At 38.5% G+C, this 20,387-nt stretch overlaps 1 protein-coding gene across 3 annotated transcripts in view; it reads right to left on the bottom strand.

Annotated features, from left to right (window-relative positions):
• The window catches only part of scube1 (signal peptide, CUB domain, EGF-like 1), a 147,316-nt gene that overhangs the window by 61,529 nt on the left and 65,400 nt on the right, over positions 1–20,387 (bottom strand). For 2 of the 3 annotated variants that reach the window (XM_086146680.1, XM_086146682.1), the window contains 2 exons: positions 13,603–13,692; positions 8,839–8,955 (listed from right to left, as the gene is read on the bottom strand). In XM_086146680.1, the coding sequence (XP_086002806.1) occupies positions 8,839–8,955; positions 13,603–13,692 (207 nt within the window). The remainder of the gene's footprint in view (positions 1–8,838; positions 8,956–13,602; positions 13,693–20,387) is intronic. The other variant, XM_086146681.1, reaches the window with a different exon arrangement.

Genomic DNA, 20,387 nt, shown 5'->3' with positions numbered 1-20,387 from the left:
CTGCAACAGAAATGTATTCCACCAATAACATAATGTTTCAATTACTTTGTTCACTTTGAGAAAATTAGCAACCACCATTTCTGATCTTTTCATCACCATATGCTTTCTCAACATGTAGTAAGTCACAGAGGAGTCAGACTCTAAGTGAAAAAAACAGTCTTAAGTCATCATGAGCTTCTCACAGGAAAAACTAGACTTGACTAGTTATCTTAACATGACTGTGCCTCTAATTATAGCCAAATGTCAAAAGAATTAAAAAGTGATTGTTTGTTGCCAAAATATAGAACTGATTTGGAAGGCTACTTTCCCAGCCAACTGGCAGGTTATTGGCTCAGAATTTCAATAGGATTTGGCTGTAGAAATAGAACATACAGCATTTCCCTAGTGATAAAGTTGGAACCTTTTTAAAAAAAAGTCCTTTATTTGATAAGTGATGATATTCTGGTATGATGTCTCATTTTGATCTGATCAACTTTACATTAAAAAATGAGACATCACGTGCACTTAATCTCATCATTCATTGATTGTCTGAAAGCCTATCTAGAGCTGAGTCATGGTTCAGGCTCCTCACTCCTGTTTTTAATTACTCGAAAAATGCTTATTTTCTCATTCCAAAAAATAAATATATAATACATTTGCCATACAAACATAAATGTTGAAAAACAGCTTTGTACTTAAAAAAGACCAACAACATTGTATTTTGTTGCATTCAGTGTGTGTGTATGTGTGTGTTTGAGATGGGTTCTTATTTGTGCTAGTCTACATAATACCGAATTCCAATTGTCACCAAAAAAATGTCTTATGAGTAGAGAAGGTACAGTGGCACAGTGATAAGCAATTCCAGCTCACAACAAGAAAACCGGTTCAATTATGTCGGTGGAGTTTACATGTTCACTCTGTGTCTGTGTGGATTTTCTCCAGGTTCTGCTGTTTCTTCCCACATTCAAAAACAAAAAGAAGATTGAATGGAGACCCAAAATTCCCCAGATGTGTATGAAGGTGTGCATGGTTATACTGTATGTGGGTGAGTGGTGGGAGGGTCATACCTTAGAAGACAGACTGCGATTTCCATGATAGTCTCAAGAAAAGCCAAGATACTGCAGACCAGGAGAACAGCCATGGTTTATGTGGGGGGACTGATAGTACCTCATATGGTAGAAAAGTTCAGGCCTGAGCAGACAATGTTAAGGAACAGGCAACTATCAGCCAGTACTATATCAATCCAATGACACAGACTGGCTACTAAGCATCCAGACTGATCAGGCGCAAGTTACAGTTGATTGCGGGCAGTCTAGCAGTCTCTTCCCCAGGGAGAGAAAAAGAGATGAGCATCCATGCACTGATAACAATGTAATGATGATTACAATGGATCCAAAAGATGAATTAATCCACCTGATTTGTAAAGCAGTATGAAAAATATAGCATGGCTGTAAGCTGATATGGCCTCGGAACACATAAAAGTGAACACTGAGAAACACTCAGAACACTAAGAAAACTTAATCTGTACCTATGACTGAATATGCTTGGCATAAAAATTGTACATCACTTCAGTTTCTATACTGCTTATCCTGCATTCAGGGTTGCACTGGAGTTGAAGCCGATCCCAGATGACATTGAGTCTAAGACAAGGTACACTCTGGTCTGAGAACAAAATTCTATACAAAATGACACCATCCAGAATCAAACAAAAATAAAAATGATATGGAATTTATTGGATACATAGATAGTGGAATATACATTTTGTTTTTTGTGTTGTAGCCATATTATGCGTCCAATATGAGACAAATCAAAGCTGTAGTGTTGTAGACATAGAGTTGGGGCTTGACTGAGCACTGTTACATAATGGGAGGTGTTCTAAGGCATGACAGACCTATAGCTTACCATGGCCCTGAATGGAATGTTTGTTTTGGTTTGATTTTTCTCATTCCTTTTAGTCACTTTTACTACACAATACAATCCATTTATTATGTATTTATTTATAAAACTACATTGTTTTATGCAGAGTAATAAAATTAGTTTTATATTTTTGTAACTTAATTTTAATTCATCTGTGAAGGTTATTTATTTTGCTGCATGGATCTGCTGTGGTAAAAGAGATGAGCCAAAAAGCAAATCATTCTGTTCTGTGTCTATCTTCCAATTCTCATGTTTGGCCATTAGAATTGAGTTGTAAATGAAAGAATATTGTCTCAGGTGCAATGAGCTATAAGCTATTAACTCAGGAAAGTAGCTGGACTTAACCTTAGCTATAGGGTAAGGACCAAAGGCATTCAAGAAAAGCTTTGGATTTTACAGTAGATGCTGTTCCTATGCAATGGAAGGAGTCAGCAGAGGTGATTCAGGCAACTGAAAGAATTTCCCCAACTAACATGAGTTCTTGGCATGTCCAGCTGTGAGTTAGTCAAACTGTCAATCAAGAGCCCAGTGAAGGTGCTAATACATCTTGCCTCACCTTGGAAAGTCTTTGTAAGACCCAGGGGAGTGGCAGTGTATCACTAGTGGCACGGCACCAAGGCTGACCAAATCACTCTTCTGCCATTGCAACCCAGCGCATGAGAAGCAAAATAATCAATTATTTGAGTTTGATGCTATAAGTATTATTCACATTGAAGAAGCCCCTGCATTTAACGCAACTATTTCAGCTACTTGCAACTGACATCTTATTCTTTCCTTTATGAACTAATTAATGGAATCTAATGTGGTGGGTATCTTTCACATTTAAGAAGCCCTTACATTTGATGGCATTATTTTGAAGGACTTGAAAAATACAAAATACGGGGTTTGATTTTGCTGAGGAACTACATATATGGCATATCACTGCTATCTACTGGCCAGTCTTGTCACTGCATGTTTATCTTTGAACGATCTTTTAAATAAAGGGAGGGAAGCGAAACATAATTTCTTCCTGCATAGATATTTTGAAGGTTTTATGACCACAGAGGGGCCTGAGGCCCAAAGTAGAAAGTGTGCTGCTTGCTGTTAATATCCACCTAGGCCAAAGGAAACAAACCATCAGCCTCTCTGCCTGCTCCTCTGAGAATCTCAGGGCTGTATTTGAGAGGTCCAGTATTAAGAATGTGAAACCTGATTCCAAAAGCTGCTCCAATGCTTGGTTAAGACCAATCCAATTGATATGCGTGGTGAAATAAACCAGCACTATTGATGCATGAAGAAAAAGAAGCCTCAGTTCAAGCCTCTGACACCTTCATCGAGAGATCAGTTCCATGGTTGGTTTCTTATTGTAAGGAGTTTGTTAGTTGCAAAGTGATTGAGTGACTGAATAAACAGCCTTTCTATTTCTCTTAAACCAAATTTAGACTTGGCTTTAGGAATGTTCAACTGATACCTCCATGGTGCCAGCTGCACACAGAAGAGAGGACTTTTGTAGTTTTACCAAATATTTGAAGTAAAAAGCAATTAACTGAAATTCATTTGCAGCAACCCGAAACTCTACAAATAATTACAGATGGAGTATAGGGGATCTAGTTTTCTTGGAGACCGTAGGGTTCCTTTGCAGGTGGAGAGGAGATAAGAGGCAGCCCAAAACTCGACAAATAACTCTCGGTGAAGTAGAAAGGATCTAGTTTTCATGAAAAGAATTGGTTTTACTCATGGGTGTAGAAGACAGACATCAGGCTGGGAGACAGTGTGTATTTACCCAGGTATTAAGCAACCCCAGCTCTTGCTTGATTACCTCAGATAAAAAAAAAACATTCTATACTGGCCAAGGAATTCTCTTTTTTTGCTTACAAAATATCCACCAGTGATTTAGGCTGAGTTTTGTTAGGAATGAGACTGGCTTCCATGTATTTCAACTAAAGTGGTAGTGACTGATGTCATGATTAGAAAACTGCAATTAGTTGATATGATATGAAAGATATAGAAAATAGTATTATACCTGGATTATTATACCAGGAATTTATGTCAGGTGCATTAAACATCATCACACATTTTCTGAAATTGAAAGACATGAGAAAATTAAAAATTCCATAAATTGAGTCCAAGGAAGGTGATGCCTTTGTAATCCCTATTGAAATATCATTATTTTTTTCACCATCAAAAGTTCTTCTGGCCAAACGAAACATATTTTCTTGCTGTCTTGTTTTTCTTGCTTCTCTGTTTTTAACTTTTGTTTTTTTTTCTAATATTTCGTTGTTGGCCTCTCGACAGTGTTAACTTTTGGCTTTATTACATTCCAAAAAGACCACTTTCAACATTTAAATTCAAACATGATTTTCTTTTGGAAAATATATAACCTTTACAACTTTCACAATGTATATATGCTTTTCTTAGGGGCAAAAATGGACCAAACAGGTAAAAACATGCTGTAGCGTCAAAATACCGGAATTTCAAAATCCAATGTGATACTATAAAAGTATATCTGATTGCAATGTCAGAAAACAGTTCAGTTCTCAAACAATTTGGTGATGCCCTCTTTTTTAACTATCATCGAAAGATTTCAAATTCTGGCATTAGAAAGACAATTTAACATCATTATGAATTAAAAAAAAATTGATGCTAGGGATGAATAGAGTAAAACATGAACACAACTCTGATCATTTATGTAATACATTTTATGTATTTGAAAACACTGTAGACTGAGTCTGCATTAGTAAGATAAAAAAAATTGAAAATCCTTACAAATAGACAGCTGTAAACCACAAAAATATAAATGTAAGAAACAGTTTTTGGTTCAAAAACAGACAGTAATCTTTGTTGGTCTATACATCACTTGTAATAGTCATGCATCTATTTATAAAGCATTATCACACCTGGTTTCAAAGCGCTTCATACTAGATTGCATTCATCCAGTCATGCACCAACATAGCAATGGTGGTAGAACTGCCATGCAATGCACTAACCGGGACATTGAGAGCAACTTGGGCCTTAGTGTCATGCCAAAGGACACTTCAGCTAGCAGACAGGAGGAGCCAGGAATCAAACCACAGGCCTTCCAATTGGGGGAACACCCGCTGTAACAACTGCGCAACAGCCACAAAAGTGTAATGGTTGAAACAAAATTGGACAGACTTGTGAACTGTGGACTACGATATTTCAAACCAAATCCTAGCAGGTCAGTAAATCCCTTGACTATAAGGCAATATAGTTCTGCTAAGAAGTAAGTGATAATGGTTTGTTTAGTCTACATGTCAATCTCTATCCATTGCATGGGTTGGTCACTATAACTGCTGTATAAGCAACTGACCAACAATTTCTATTTTTGTGGCACAACCAGCTCAAGTTTAATACACTTGAATTAAAGTTCTGTTTTGTTTTTTTAAAACATTCATAGAAAATATCAAATAAATAAGTTAATCTTGATTGTTTTGAACATGGGGTATCAGCAAAGAATCATTACTTTTAACACATCCAGAAGGCAGCCTGGAGAGTGGGTGGCAGGTAGGTAGGTAGAAAGTTAGATAAGTAGGTAGTTAGAGGAGTTAGTGTGAGTTCATTAAAAGGTCTGTTTTTGATCAAAAGAGGAATGCAGACCTGTGGGGACATGCCTCATCTGTCATTACATACTGTGTATACTTTTGTTAGGGAACTGTACACAGACATACACAAAAACAACCAATCATTTCAAGGTGCTTGTGGTACTTGCATAAACACATACAAAAACCTGCCTTTCTTCCGCTTGTTTACACAGACACAGTCTAACATCTACCATAAAAGAGTGTTTATCAACCCACAATAACAGATGCATAAAAGTGCCCCCCCACCACACACACACACACACATCCACAAGCCCACACAAAAACAAGCAAACACGCACACACACACACACACACACACACACACACACACACACACACACACACACACACACAGCCAACATCCCATGACCACCTTCTAATCAAACATCTGGAACCTCTCTCACTCTATCTTTCTCTGTTCCTCTCACTCAGTTGTTGGAATCAAAGCCTGATGATGAATCTCATAGGGATGCCATGTCATCACGAGGTTGAATAGCCTAATCTGTCACTGCAGGGCATTTATCAGACCTCGCCTCTAAACATGACTGCATATTTTTTATTGATATTATTATGATAGGGAGACACGACAGAACACATCTCTCCAGTTTTTGAGAAAGGTAGATACAAGAAAAACAAAAGTAGAGTGGGAACTGTTTATGTCGAGTTATTAAGTGAAACACTGAATGGAACCATTTCATGGAGCAGTAGTATTCTGCCTGCAGACAGTGTTTGGTATACTGCTATATGCTTATATCCATGTCTGTGCACTAAAATGCATAGCAAATTAGGTAATGCATACCAGCACAGCTGGCATTAATGAATTCCATTTGAGAGCCACCACCAAATATATGTATTGTTACCACATTTACATGACCGGATATGGGAGGGGTTGTTATTAAAGCAGTGTGTTAGAAGCCCTATTAGTAAAGAAGCACAGGGCTAAAAAATGACTTGTAATGGAGAACAGATGAATATTCGAGGTTGATTCCAGGTCTGAAGAAGATAAAGCTGCCTTAGATGGTGCAAGTTGTTCCCTGGTTCAAGATAGATCAGTGGCAATTTTGACTAACAACAGATAGCATCAAAATGAATGTTCAAATGAAGACCAACACCAATGGTTTTCTGCCAGTGAAAGATTAATTTCTCCCTTGAGTTTTTCTTCTCAAAAAAGTTTTTAAAAAGCACTAAAGGCTCTTGTTTGCAAATGACACAAACATAAATCAGGGAATAATCGATTGATGATTAAACCATCATTTCTGAAAATGGTTTAATTCCAACCCAAACAAATAGAAAATTGACAATTAGTTTAAAAAAAAAGTTTTCTGTTGTCTTAGATGAAGCTTTAGCTTAGCATTAAAGTTAAGGTTAGGAGATGCAACTTCCTGGAAATCCAAGTCGAATTACTGCCCCTTCTTTTTAAAAGGAATCAACTGGGGAGGTTCGGTAATAAGGAGTGATCCTTTTAGAAATAGCCCAGCATTTGGCCTGAGCAACACTGCCAAATCCCCGTCGAATAAACTGAATTGTATCAATGGTAACAGAGATTTCTGTGTTACTCAGTCGGCTGACATTGGAACAAGGGCAGGGGAATTTGAAAATTATTTAAAATTTCAAAAATGATAATTAAAATATGATTTAATGGAATATAACCACAGTTACAGACCTGCAGCTGATCTACAGCCAAATTATGTGGGAGGGGTGCAGATGGACTACACTCAAATCCATTGCCGAAATAAATCAGGCCCCAATAAAAATAAAAAAAAACATGAACATTGAATAGGCTGGTCCCTCCACAAATGCCCTCCCTATAAAGCTTGATGTCAGAGCACCGGATAGGATGTGACCCCAACAAAAACTGCATTATCTACTACCTCCAATCACCAGATTTTGAATATGATTTTTAACAGGTATTGACATTATTTTAATATTTGACTGGTAATTGCTGTATTTACTGCACCTACAGCTGGATGGTGCTGTGTGTATGTCTGAGGTAGAAGAGAGAGAGAGGGAGACAGTCGCCAGAATGGGCCTCACTGATCAAACATTTCAAAGTTTGCCAACACACTGTCTGCTTGCCAGGGCTCAGAGAGTTCCAACTCCAGTTTTTCACACACTTACATGCCACATTCTCAAACTCCCTGACACTATAGTTCTCTCTCTATCTCCATCTCCCCCCCACTCTCTCTCTCTATCCACACAAACAGACAAACACTTTTAATATATATGAATAATTCACAAGTGTATGCTCACAACATACAAGTTATCTTGTTTCGAATGGCTTGCCAAACATATGACCAGCACTTAATTGCTATAACTCTTTTACTTGACAATGTCTGTCAAATGAGGGCACAAAGAGAGCAGCCACAGTTAAATCCATACACAAGAGAGTCCACAGTGGGCCGATAGTATTCAGGATAGTACTCACCGTAACCTCAGGTAATTTCCCTTGGAAAAGTGGTCCTTACCATCACTGCATTCCAGCAGGCAGGAAAAAGTCTGTTTGTCTGTCAGCTAATACTTTACTGTGGCATGGTTAAAATAATATATTCATTTCACCTATACAGAATCATTATGCCTGAAAAAGTACTGAAAAATTGAAAACAAATAATTGATATTTGGAATTATGAAGACATCAGACTTCTTCCAACCACAAGTCTTGTAGCAGCTGCAACATATATTAGCTACGAACTGGTGACTGCTCTGTTGAAGCGCAAATCAGAATAGTTCATACTATTTTCTCTAGGAAAAGGCAGTAGATAATAAGATAGGCAATTTTAGATGAATATATTAAAATTGTTTGGACTCTATTTGTTTCCTCTTTTTACGATAAATTGGACCTTTCCTGAATAAAAAGCTTGGGATCAAGATTGAGACCCATAAAGGTTGAAAATGACTTTCATGCAACTAATTACCCCCTGCCTTCTCAAAGCCATCTTGCTGCTTTTTTAGCCTCTGATGAGACAAGATCATATATTGCTATGTTGGACTCCTGTTGAACCTATGGGTCAGCCACATTCAGCAGTGTTGTTTGTTTAGAGGAACCAATGATCACATGTTTGGTATAATTAGGAATATGCTGTCGTGGCACTCTACTTGGACCACCATCACTGTTGTCATTTGTGGGTTGCTGGAAGTAAAGAAATGGTCAGCAGCAAAATCAACAATTGGCAGCAATACCACAGTAAGAAATGTGTGTGGTTGGAAGAGCAACAAAAAGTGGGGCAGTGTTTGGATCTGGATTGCTCATATATCATTTATAGAGGCCTCAGGTAACCTGCTTCCTCACTCACACAGGAAGTGAATTTCAGGGGCACCTCTCAAAAAAACATGAATAAGCATATACTTTAATGCAGCAACTGACCTTTGCATGTTTTACCATCGGGCTGTAGAGTGAATCCCACAGGGCAGCTACAGCGCACCCCTGTGGCTGTGTCTTTACATGTCCTGTCACAGCCACCGTTGTTGACAGCACAGGTCTCTACAGATGGCAGATAAAAAAAGAGAAAGAGGAGATATCAAAGTTTAATCCCAGCCTAAATTACACACTCAAGTCTGTTGAGACAATGGCTCATCCACTAACATTCACAAACAATATTGCATCCCTGTGTTTTCTGTCATTATATGCAGCTTTGTTAATGAAAGACAACATTTTATTGTATTCAAACATAGATTTTTCTTTTTTGTAACGTTGACAGTAGTCTCCCATTAAAAAAACAGAAAGTCATGATTATGTGCTGAAAGACAAAAATACCTGTTTGGGCAGTAATTGGTCCTGTTTGCAAAAGTGACAAGAAATCAGTTTACACAAAGGGGTTGGTTTTGAGTGAGCAGAAAGAAATACAAAGTTGAAAAATTGTTGAATGCTGTAAGCCGAGAATATACTCAGTTAACCAGCATGTTTATATTCCTTTGGGAAATGTTCTTGTGCATAGCACACTGACAGTTTGCTCGGACTTGTGAAAATTGCCTGAGCTGATCTCAAAACAAATATAAGCTCATGGTTGCTCTAGCTCACCTGCCTAGCCACTGTTTCTTTAGCAAAGCTCAGCATACACATTCCCTATGTGCTTGGAGTGCTGAGGGGGCTGAAATTGGAAGTTGACTCATGTTTGATGTTAGAGATTTAATTACACTCAATAAGGAAATTCAGTATTGAAACTATTCTTGTGATAAGTTTGACTGAAGGAATTTTAGTGAAATCCTAGATTTGGCTTTTAGCTGGGCAATGATTTTCTAAATTTTGATACAAAAGGTTTTTTGTGCATGAATAATTTCAGAGATTATCTCATCAACTATATTTATCATTATTTGGCATTACTTTTAGTTCAAGGGCTTTGGCTAGATACCTGCAATATGTGAACCGGGTTCCCCTACTTCCCCGCAGCTATTACCATTTCATTAAAATGCGTTTGTGTGCCTGAGTAAACAGGAAATAGGAGTCCTTTCACACTGGCAGAAAGATTCACCATCCAGGGGTCAAGTCATTAGCATAACGCCCTTTTAGAATGCAGTCTCACCAACACATTGCCAAAATGTGTGATGCTTTCTGCAGATACACAGAGGTATTTGTATATCTGTTTATGTTTCTTCATGCATCTCTAAACAGCATCAGTTCCATGGCCTCTGAATTTACTGAGTTATTCCAGTACTTTACCCTTAGTTTTTAAGCACCAGGTTTATTCATAATTTAATATAGTTTCAATGATTATCTGGATGGATTACTAATTTCTAAAGCAAAGAGAGTGGAGAACAATAACAGGATGGCTCATACATGATACCTTGTTGAGGAAAAATAAGAGGGGAAAGACTGATCTCCTGAATATAGTCCTCTAGCCGGCTGACCCATGTCTTCACCAGCTCAAATCTGTGTCTTCATGGTGTTATTTTCAGCTAAGTGGCAATGTCATTGACGCGGTCATTTACTTGTACCTACCCTAATCATTGCTAACATCTCATTTAAATGTCCAATTCCACATTCAGACTTTTCCCCTTGCTATGCACACACATTCTTGGACCTTATATTTTTTCAAGAAAGACTTATTAGCGTTGTGATGGTAAGCACAGGAACTGACATAAGTGCAGCCATCTGATGGGCAATATCTGGATATCTCCTGGCCATGGTATTTGACCGGGGGTAAAATCCATATGCAACATTATCGATCCAGCAATAAAGGCAAGAGGGCTCGGACCAGAGCACAATTAACCCCATTTGAACCTCGGGCTTTTCACTGATGGTGTGAACGATCTGGGACTCAGGCCTGCACAGCAAGGGAGCCCAAATGCTCTTGAGTCGACAGCTTTCTGTGGAGAGAGTCCTGAATTAGTAATATAATAATTAATCCTTTATTTATCCTTGTGGGGAATTTCATTCTCTGCAATTAACCCATCATGGATGATCATACTGGCAGTCAATCAGTACCAGAGGAGCAATTGGGAGTTCAGTGTTGCACAACAACACTTCGACACACTAGGAGGAGCCAGGAACTGAACAAGGAATGTTGGGTTCCAAAGACGATTGCGTTCCCTCCTGCACCACGCTGCCCCAAAGGATGTCGTTCTTCATTGTTCTCAGTCATTAGAGCATGCAATTCTGGTTGGAAGAGGTGAATTGGAGAGATGATGATGAAGAATGTTTGCTTGGTATTGGTTTTTAATGTTTTGATTCAAGTAAACCGCAAATGTGTAGAAGAACATTTTCCCCTCTGTTATTGGGGCTCATACTACATGTTGGACTATTTAAAACACTGTATTTGATTATTGATGTTTTCTTATTGTTTTTTCATTGGGAAACCAGTGGATCTTCAAAATGTCTAATCTTGTCATCACTCTGCTTGCTCTGATATACATTGTCACTGTGGATAGAAGTTTTTGAGTCAGCTTAACATCACTTTTGAGGTTGTATTATTGTGTAATGGTGACTTGCATTAGGTACAGGGGAGCCTAACATTAAATTACTCTAACTATAGTTCTATTCAGAGACTGCAAGACACCCAAAGATCCAGGCTCAGCACTGGGACAGAAATGAACCATTCTCAAACCTGAAGAGAATAACTCAGAATCTTGTGATATAATAAAAAAAATAAAAAAAAGTGCGTTATTAAAACAAAAACTGTTACATCAAAAAGTATGTTTATTCTGTAAAACTATGATGAAAACTCTGGGTATATCTATTTCACTTTAATACGTAACCAAGGCTTTTTTAGCCTGCTGATCAATACCAAAAAGACAAAAACCAGAAATGTATCCTAATTTTTTGCCAACATTATTTAGCTATAAAATAATTGAGAATAATTACTGTTTGGATCAAGCTCCATTCAAAATTATAAACAGACCATATTTCAAGGTGTTAAAAGGACATAGGTGCTGAGAAAATTCATAAAAGTAATGAGAAAAAGGTGTGCAACATAAAAGGATAACTGAAATTATGCATGGAAACCCTCTTCAGTGAAAACTTGCTAAATGGAAAATTGGCTAACTTGAGTCAGAATCCAGTTTGACTAAACTTTGATCTATGTATCCAACACATGACTGCTGGTTGAGTTTTGTATTCAATCTCATTCAGTTTCGAAACAACCCAAACAGTCTTAAAATGCGTTTTTCAACAAGCCATCCACATATTGTTGCTTTGTCCTCGCCCTTTCTTTGACTTGAGTAGCCCCTTTGATGTCCCGGAGTTTAGATTTAATAATGAGGTCTCTTGTTGTACAATCAAATAATTTGATTCCAATATTTCGGTCATGAATCAAGTGGAAAAAAGCAAATGAACAGGTGCCACAGTTATCACACAAGAATATACTTGAGAAAAGTGCAAATGTGTCACAAACCCAAAAGTCGAATTTTAATAGAAATTTGTATTTTAACATGGCAATGTAGCATTTGCCTTTTTTCCATTACCAAAAACCTTCAGCTATCAAATATAACTGCAGCAGCTATTCTCCTTCAAGAGACCGGATCTTATGGTTTGTGTAGCTTTATATTCTATTAAATGAATGTCAGTTAAATGTTGATCTGGAAGGACTATTAGAACAGTGGACATGCTCCTACAAAAGAATTTGAATTCAGGATTAGCCAGTAACCATTCATAAAATCTTTAAATGTTTTGATGGTTTAATGGACTGAAGACTGCAAAGAAAATTTGTTTAAGTGCTGGATGCCTAGAGGGTTATAAGGGGGTTTTGCATAAGAAAATAAAGACACATCCAAATGATAGAAAACAAGAGTTGATTCAGAAAAGGCCCAGAATTGCATTTGAATTTATTTAAGAGCAATTATTAATACATTCAAGTGAATGATTTTGGCTAAAAATACTTTCACTTGGCCCTCAAAAACTAATTGCATGCATCCTTTAAAGATTCACCCTCATACACCAGATCATGATCAATTAGATATCTTTAACTCAATGAATCTTTTATTTTCAATGATAGCCATCACTCTGACGAAAAAAGGCTGAAGTTAGGTATTGACCAGTGGTTCAAACTCTGTGGTTCTCAAGTGTGGTTCATACAGCAGTCCCACCCCAAGAAGTGATTCTAATTTTCAAATACTGCCTCTCAGTTTTAAAACAAGTATCCTTCAGAGCACAAGGTCATCAAGTGACAATGACAATAACATTTACTGTACAAGAATTAAAATATTGTGAAACACCATTGGAGTTCTGTTAAATTTTGAAACCATGTGGACTCTTGGTCAATAATTGATATCATTGAAAATATCTAATTGAGGTGTCATCAAGCATGTATTTTCTGGGGGTTTGATTTTCTGCTAAAAGACCGAACTGTTTAAAAACAATTATTCAAACATTTGAGGAACAAGAAAAAATAAAATTGTGCTCTTAAAGGTGCAACTCAGTAACAAAATATATTTGAAAAGCCCCACCAAAGTTCAGTAGATTACGTTTCAAAGGGACAGTGTCTTAAGGTTAGACAGCCAGTCCTCTCTTCTCCCTTCAAATTTTTTTGATACAGTTTCAATAAGTGTGACTGAGTAGACACTGTGGGCAGCAAAGGTTTTCATAAGAGTTACCAAACAACGAAAGAAAAGAAGAATGCGGAGGAACAAGGAGTAGATTTGAAGATACAAGCACAAGCGCCATGGCAACACATAGAAAGAGGAAGAAAAGAGTTACCCATAAGTAGCCGCCGTTTCACCCGCTTGTCCACATCAGCTACTGACGTGGCATTGAACTCAGAGCTCTCAATTGTAGCCTCATCTTTCTCTAAAACACAAGTGACAAGGGGACAAACAGTGAGCAGACGTTAATGAGAAGCCCAAATGACCAGACCTTCAGCCCCTCTTGGTGTTTTGAGCAAAAAAAAAAATACAAAAAAAATTGCAAAGAAGCAAGAAGCAATGAGAAACTCTGTTAGAATGTTAATCCCAAAACAAATGGTGACTGCCCAGTGCAAATCAAAAGAATAAAACTAAAATATATAAATGATAACGATCATTCTATAACTTAAAAAATCTTTCTGTAGTGAGTTGGTAGATAAGATTAAGGGACAAGGATCAGCACTTGTAAATGACAACAAGGGGACAGGATACTAGGATGGGGTTTGTGGTTGGCTGTCGTGCAGTTGGGGTAAGAATTTAAGGGAATTTCAATAGTGGCAACGGTGTCTCTATGTTTTCCTACAGAAATTGAGTTTGCCATATAATATTAGGTTAGAATGGAGGAAGAGGACATGAAAGTGAAGGCGGGAGCATGTGTTCATTAGAAGAGAAGATAAACTGGTGGGGAATACTCAAAGAATTAGCAATTACAAGGTTGTTCAAGAGCCATGAAAGCCAAGAAAATGATAAGAATATGGCAAGGCAAGAGGAGAAAAAATCATATAATGGACAACAATGGTATAGAGGTGGGTGTGAAAGGAAAGAGCACACATTGGAAAGCGGAGTCTGATGGGGACTCTATGAGGGGCATGCAGAAAAAAAAATGTTATGAGGATGTCTGGGGCGGTGGTAGTTGCCTGTTTGTCTATGGAACACGCCACAATTGTCTTTAAATGTCAACACAGGGAAAAAAAAAGTCATTCTCCAAACTTGGTAGTGGCAGTAGGGGTGCTGAAAAGTGAAGGATGCATGTGTTGTGGTACTGGTGTTACTATAAGGATAGCATATATGTGTTGTGGTACTGGTGTTGGCGGGTTTTCCTGATTGGTGTCTAGGCTGAGAGAGCAACATAGCCTTTCAAAGTACTTCAGTCATTACAGCGGAATTCATTGTGTGTGTTTGTGTGTGTGTGTGTGTGTGTGTGTGTGTGTGTGTGTGTGTGTGTGTGTGTGTGTGTGTGTGTGTGTGTGTGTGTTAATTAATTGCCATTCCATTGCATTGGCCCAGACTAGGGACCTCTGCTGCTTTCTCTACTCCTAGATACTTGATGGACAAAGTGAAGGACTCAGTGAGGTGAACTGTGGTTGTGTGAATCTGTGTGTGATTGTTTGATCAAGAGATTGTGCATACCAATGTGTGCATTTGTGAATGCTTAATGCTTAAATGTCTGAAAAAAAATCTATTGGAGATGGGAGTAGAATACAAGTGTATTTATACCCAAGTGGAGGTTGGCTGTGTGGGACAGGCTGGGAAAAAGGGTAGAAAAGAGGGTCATGGCCACTTGCTCCTTAAGAGGCTTTAGGATTAAATCTTGATCAGAGGCCCTCAGCAGGAACCACTTTAAAGGGCCAGATTTATATTGGATTAAGAAAGAGGACTTGGTCAAACTCAATATTACAACCAATAGGAGGGCAATGGTAAAATAAATAATGAAATAAATAAATGTAATGTTCTTATTTAGAAAAAAAGATTATTTATTTAGAAATAACAAAACTAAATCTAGACAAGCCACTGGAAGGAAATGGAACCACTGATATCAAGAATACTAAAAAGGATTCTAAATAAGGAAAAAAAAAACATAAAGTTGAACCATGCAGGTTCTACCATGCAGCTAGGAAAGGAGAAGAGACCAGAGAGAAAGATTAGCAAGAGTGGCAGAAAAATTAGCAATGTGGCATACTTGAATGAACGCATGCAGTAATAATGGATTCTTTTAAGGGAAGGAAAAAAAAGCTAGTCCCTACCCCTCTACAAAGAATAAAAAGGAACCATTTTTATGTTGGAATTTGTTTGATTTTTGGCGAGACGACTACATTTTGTTTGGAATTTATGAGTACATGGAGAATGACGAGAACTTTGCATTTCTTTTCAAGAAGCTTTATTCGAGATAAGGCTGCAATTGAGATTTTGAACCAAAGTCTAAAATCATGACCCCAACCCTCCCCCACAACCCAGAGTTACCCTTTTTTTTTCCCTGTGGACTAAGAATTTATTAGAATTTCCACCTGATATGATTTTGAAATGGATGGTCAGACAAGACAAGCAGTCAGGTACTATCACCAGAAAGTAGGAGGAGGTAGAGGGAGCAGCAGGACACCAGCTCGTAGAATACAGTTCGGAATAGGAAGATAAAGGTAGGTCCTCTTTCTCATATTATTCATGATGACTGATAGAGAGACAGAGAGGAGAGAGAGAAGACAGTAATTGGGAAACTGTGGGTATGCATGTCCCCAGTTGTTCTCATATTGTTTCCTCTACACATTCCTTGATGGTTTCTTTCCCTTCGGCAGAGCCGCTGAAATAGAAAAAGTGTTCTCAACAGCCAAAAGCTGGCATCAACAATATCAGTTTTTCCAATGTTAAATTTTACACTGCAGGAAGTACCGTAAATCAAATTTAATATCTATGAAGTTTGCTCTCCTTATTGTATGCATGTTGATTTCTGTAGGATAACAAAAAGGTAGGGCAAAACTTGTTTTATTGTGGTTTGAATGCATAGGTACTTTTAATGTAAGTTATAATAAATTGTAATAAAAAATTATGCATGCTTCTGAGGCAGGCAACCAAATAAAATCTGGTTTCAAATTGGTACTGACCACTGGCTCAGTCTCTGGCATACGAAAAAAATATCCTATTTTTGTTCTGGGGAAAAAAAGATATGCTTCTGCAGTAGGTCATCTTATTCTTCCTGAATCTAATTTGTTGTTTTGTGACAGGTAGCCCAAACAATACTTGGGGCATGTCTTTGAGCTTTATATCTCCAAATGACTTCTTTACTGTGGGAAAATCTTTCTGGGATGTAAAATATCTGTGCATTTTCAAAAAATGTACTTTTCTTCTCTAGACTGTATCGCCTGAGCTGATGATCACACACACTATTTCCATGTTAACATAAAATCATTACATTCATGGATTCAATTTACATTTTTCTAATCTTGACATGGGGGGTGGGGGGATTGCACTGTACATTATCATCGAAAGCAGGTCTACTCAATTTCATTCAATTAAATTTCATGCAAATTACTTTCTACAAATGCAAATGAACAGGGTTATTTATGCTATTGATGATCTAAGCATCCATTGTGAGAGCACCAGCAAAGTAAGCACCAGAACTGTAGTTGCTATAAACACTAAGAGTACTGATTACTGTATGTACATAATTCTTTCCATATGTCAAACTCTATACTGTTGCAATATTTAATTAACCTTTCATATGTGAACTGGAATTATATAGGGCTAATTGAAGGCTAATTGTCCAAGGATGTTAGACATAATTAATTATACCAGTGGTGATTAAAATCTATGAAGACTTAAGTTCCAATGCTGACACTATTCATTTTTGTGTTAATTCCTTATTTGAGCACTAATTGATATTGATTGACAGAGAGTTTATTTTTAATTGTCGCTGAAATACAAAAAAACCTACATGTTCTCACTCCCAACCCTGCATCAGATACAGATGCGTTAGGTACCCCTTTCTTCATTTTTAGATGAACCTGGAAAAGTGTCTATTTTCAGGTGCAGTGTCAGTGGAGGAATGTGATTCTTCTAGTTTGTTGAACAATGAGGAGAAAGGGATGCTAATGCATGTATGTGACCCTAAGGGTATCTTCACCATTTGTCAGGCATTGATGGACTGGGAGAGACAATGTGTTCAAAAAACATACATGAGAGGCAAGACCTTTATTATTGGCCTTCAGTAGTTACAGTTGTCTCCTTCAGACAAAAAGTCTGAATGCGCCCAATGCCACCACCATCAGAATTCTTCTTCTTCTTCTTCTTCTTCTTCTTCTTCTTCTTCTTCTTCTTCTTCTTCTTCCTCTTCTTCTTCTTCTTCTTCTTCTTCCTCTTCTTCTTCTTCCTCTTCCTCTTCCTCTTCCTCTTCTTCTTCTCCTTCTCGTTCTCCTTTTGGCTTTTCCCTTCAAGGGTGGCAACAGCGAATCAATCTTCTCCATCTAGGGCTATCCTCTGTATCCTCCTCTCTCACACCAACTACCTTCATATCTTCTCTCACTATGTCCATAAATTTTCTCTGTGGTCTTCCTGGAGACCTTGACGCTGCCTGGCAGCATCCATCTACCAATATATTCACTATCCCTCCTCTGTACATGACTGAACCATCTCAGTCTGGCTTGTCTGACCTTCTCTCCAAAACATCTGACATGTGCTGTTCCTCTGACTGATTCATTCCTGATCCTATCAATCCTATCGCTCCTAAAGAGAACCTCAACCTCTTGATCTCTACAAGTCCTAGCTCTGCCTCCTGCCTTTTCGTCATTGTAACTGTTTCCAGGCCATAAAGCATCATAGGTCTCAACACTGTCTTGTACACCTTTCCTTTCATTCTGGCTGTTAGTCTTCTATCTCATAGTACCCCTGACATTTTTCTCCACCTTTTCCAACCTGCTTGAACCCGTCTCTTCACCTCTTTTCCCCACACTCTCCGTTGCTCTGGACCATACCTGAAATCCTGAATACCTGAATACCTTGATCTCCACTGCCAGTAGCCTCACCTTTCTACCCAGGTTCCTCTTATTCACACAAATATATTCGGTCTTGCTGCAACTGACTTTCAATCCTCTCCTTTCCAGTGCACACCTCCACCTCTCTAAATTTTCCTCTACCTGTTTTGTGCTCTCACTACAGATCACAATGTCATCTGCAAACATTATGGTCCATGGAGATTCCTGTCTAACCTCATCTGTCAGCCTGTCCATCACCACTGCATACAAGAAGGGACTGAGAGCTGATCCCTGATAGAGTCCCACCTCCACCTTGAACTTCTCTGTTACCCCTACAGTACACCACACCACTGTCTTATCGCAAGCATACATGTCGCGCACCAGTCTAACATACTTCTCTACTGCTCCGGACTTCCTCATACAATACTGGAGTTTCTCTCTTGGCACCCTGTCACATGCTTTTTCTAGGTCTACAAAAACACAATGCAGCTCCCTCTCGCCTTCTCTGTACTTCTCCATTAGCATCATCAAAGCAAACGCTGCATCTATAGTATTCTTTCTAGGCATGAAGCCATATTGCTGTTCACAAATGCTGACTTCTGGTCTCAGTCTAGTTTCCACTACTCTTTCCCATAACTTCATTGTATGGCTCATCAACTTTATCCCTCTATACAGGTAGTTGCCGCAATTCTGCACATCAACCTTATTGTTAAAAATGGGCCCTATCACAATTTGTCTCCCTTCTTCAGGCATCTTCTCACTCTCTAAGATCCTGTTGAATAATCGAGTCAGGAACTCTAAGGCTGCCTCTTCTAGACTCTCCTACACCTCCACAAGTATATCATCTGGACCAACTGCCTTTCCACTCTTCATCCTCTTCAATGCCTTCCTTACTTCACTTTAACTAATTTGTGCAACTTTGTGGTCTACAATAGTCAACTCTTCTATTCTTGCCTCTCTTTCGTTTTCCACATTCATCAGCTCTTCCATCTCTTCCATCAGCTCTTCCATCCAGTACTCTTCCAGTACTCTTTCCATCTTCCCATCACTCTTCTATCATCTGTCAATACATTTCCTTCTCTATCCTTACTCACCTGGACCTCTTGTGCATCTTTCCATCTTTATCTCTCTGCCAACCGGTATAGATCATTCGCTCCCTCCTTGTTGTGAAACCAAGCATACAAGTCATCATACACCCTTTGTTTTGCCTTTGTTACATCTATCTTTGCCTTATGCTGTATCGCCTTTGCTCTTATCTATTCTCTTCAGTCCCCTCAGTGTCCAATTTCTTTTTTACTAACCATTTTCTCTGTATGTACTCCTGCACTTCCTCATTCCACCACCAAGCCTTCTTATCTACTTTCCTTCCAGATGACACACCAAGTACTCTCCGAACTGTCCCCCTGATAACATAGCTGTTGTCCAATCATCTGGAAGCTCTCTCTGGCACCCAGAGCCTTTCTCAACTCCTCCCTGAAAACCATACAACATTCCTCCCTTTTCAGCTTCCACCACTTTGTCCTCTGCTCTGCCTTTGTCCTCTTGATCGTCTTTGTCACCAGAGTCATCTTTCAAACCAACAGCCTATGCCGTCTGGCTACACTCTCACCTACAACTATTTTGCAGTCACTGATCTCTTTCAGGTTACCTCATCTATACAAGATGTAGTCTACCTGCGTGCTCCGAACCTCCAATCTTATAAGCTACTCTATGTTCCGGTCTTTTCTGGAAAAAAAGTGTTCACTACAGCCATTCCCATCCTTTTTGCAAAGTCTACCAACATCTGTCCCTCTGCCTTCCTATCAGGGATACCAAACCTGCCCATCACTTTTTCATCCCCTCTATTGCCTGCACCAACATGCTCACTGAAGTCTACACCAATTACCACTCTCTCATCTCTAGGGATATTCTGCATCACCTCAGAATTATTTCCTCAAAAAAAATCCAAACCTAGATATATATTCATGATAATCAGTGATTACTAAGTTTATTTTACTTGAACTTCATCACTGACAGACGAAAGAGATTACATTTATTTGAAGTCATCAGCTTCATTGTATTTGCGACTTGTTCGCTGCTACTGCAAGACCAGTGAAGAAGCAGAGGAGCATATATCTAT

Source organism: Fistularia commersonii, chromosome 5 (genome assembly GCF_037954325.1).
Source record: "Fistularia commersonii isolate RoL2024-O1a breed Wild chromosome 5, RoL_Fcom_v1.0, whole genome shotgun sequence".
In the NCBI taxonomy this organism is placed as follows: Eukaryota; Metazoa; Chordata; class Actinopteri; order Syngnathiformes; family Fistulariidae; genus Fistularia; species Fistularia commersonii.
The sequence above is the reverse complement of the archived record's forward strand: the minus strand, read 5'-3'. Positions and strand labels throughout refer to the sequence as shown.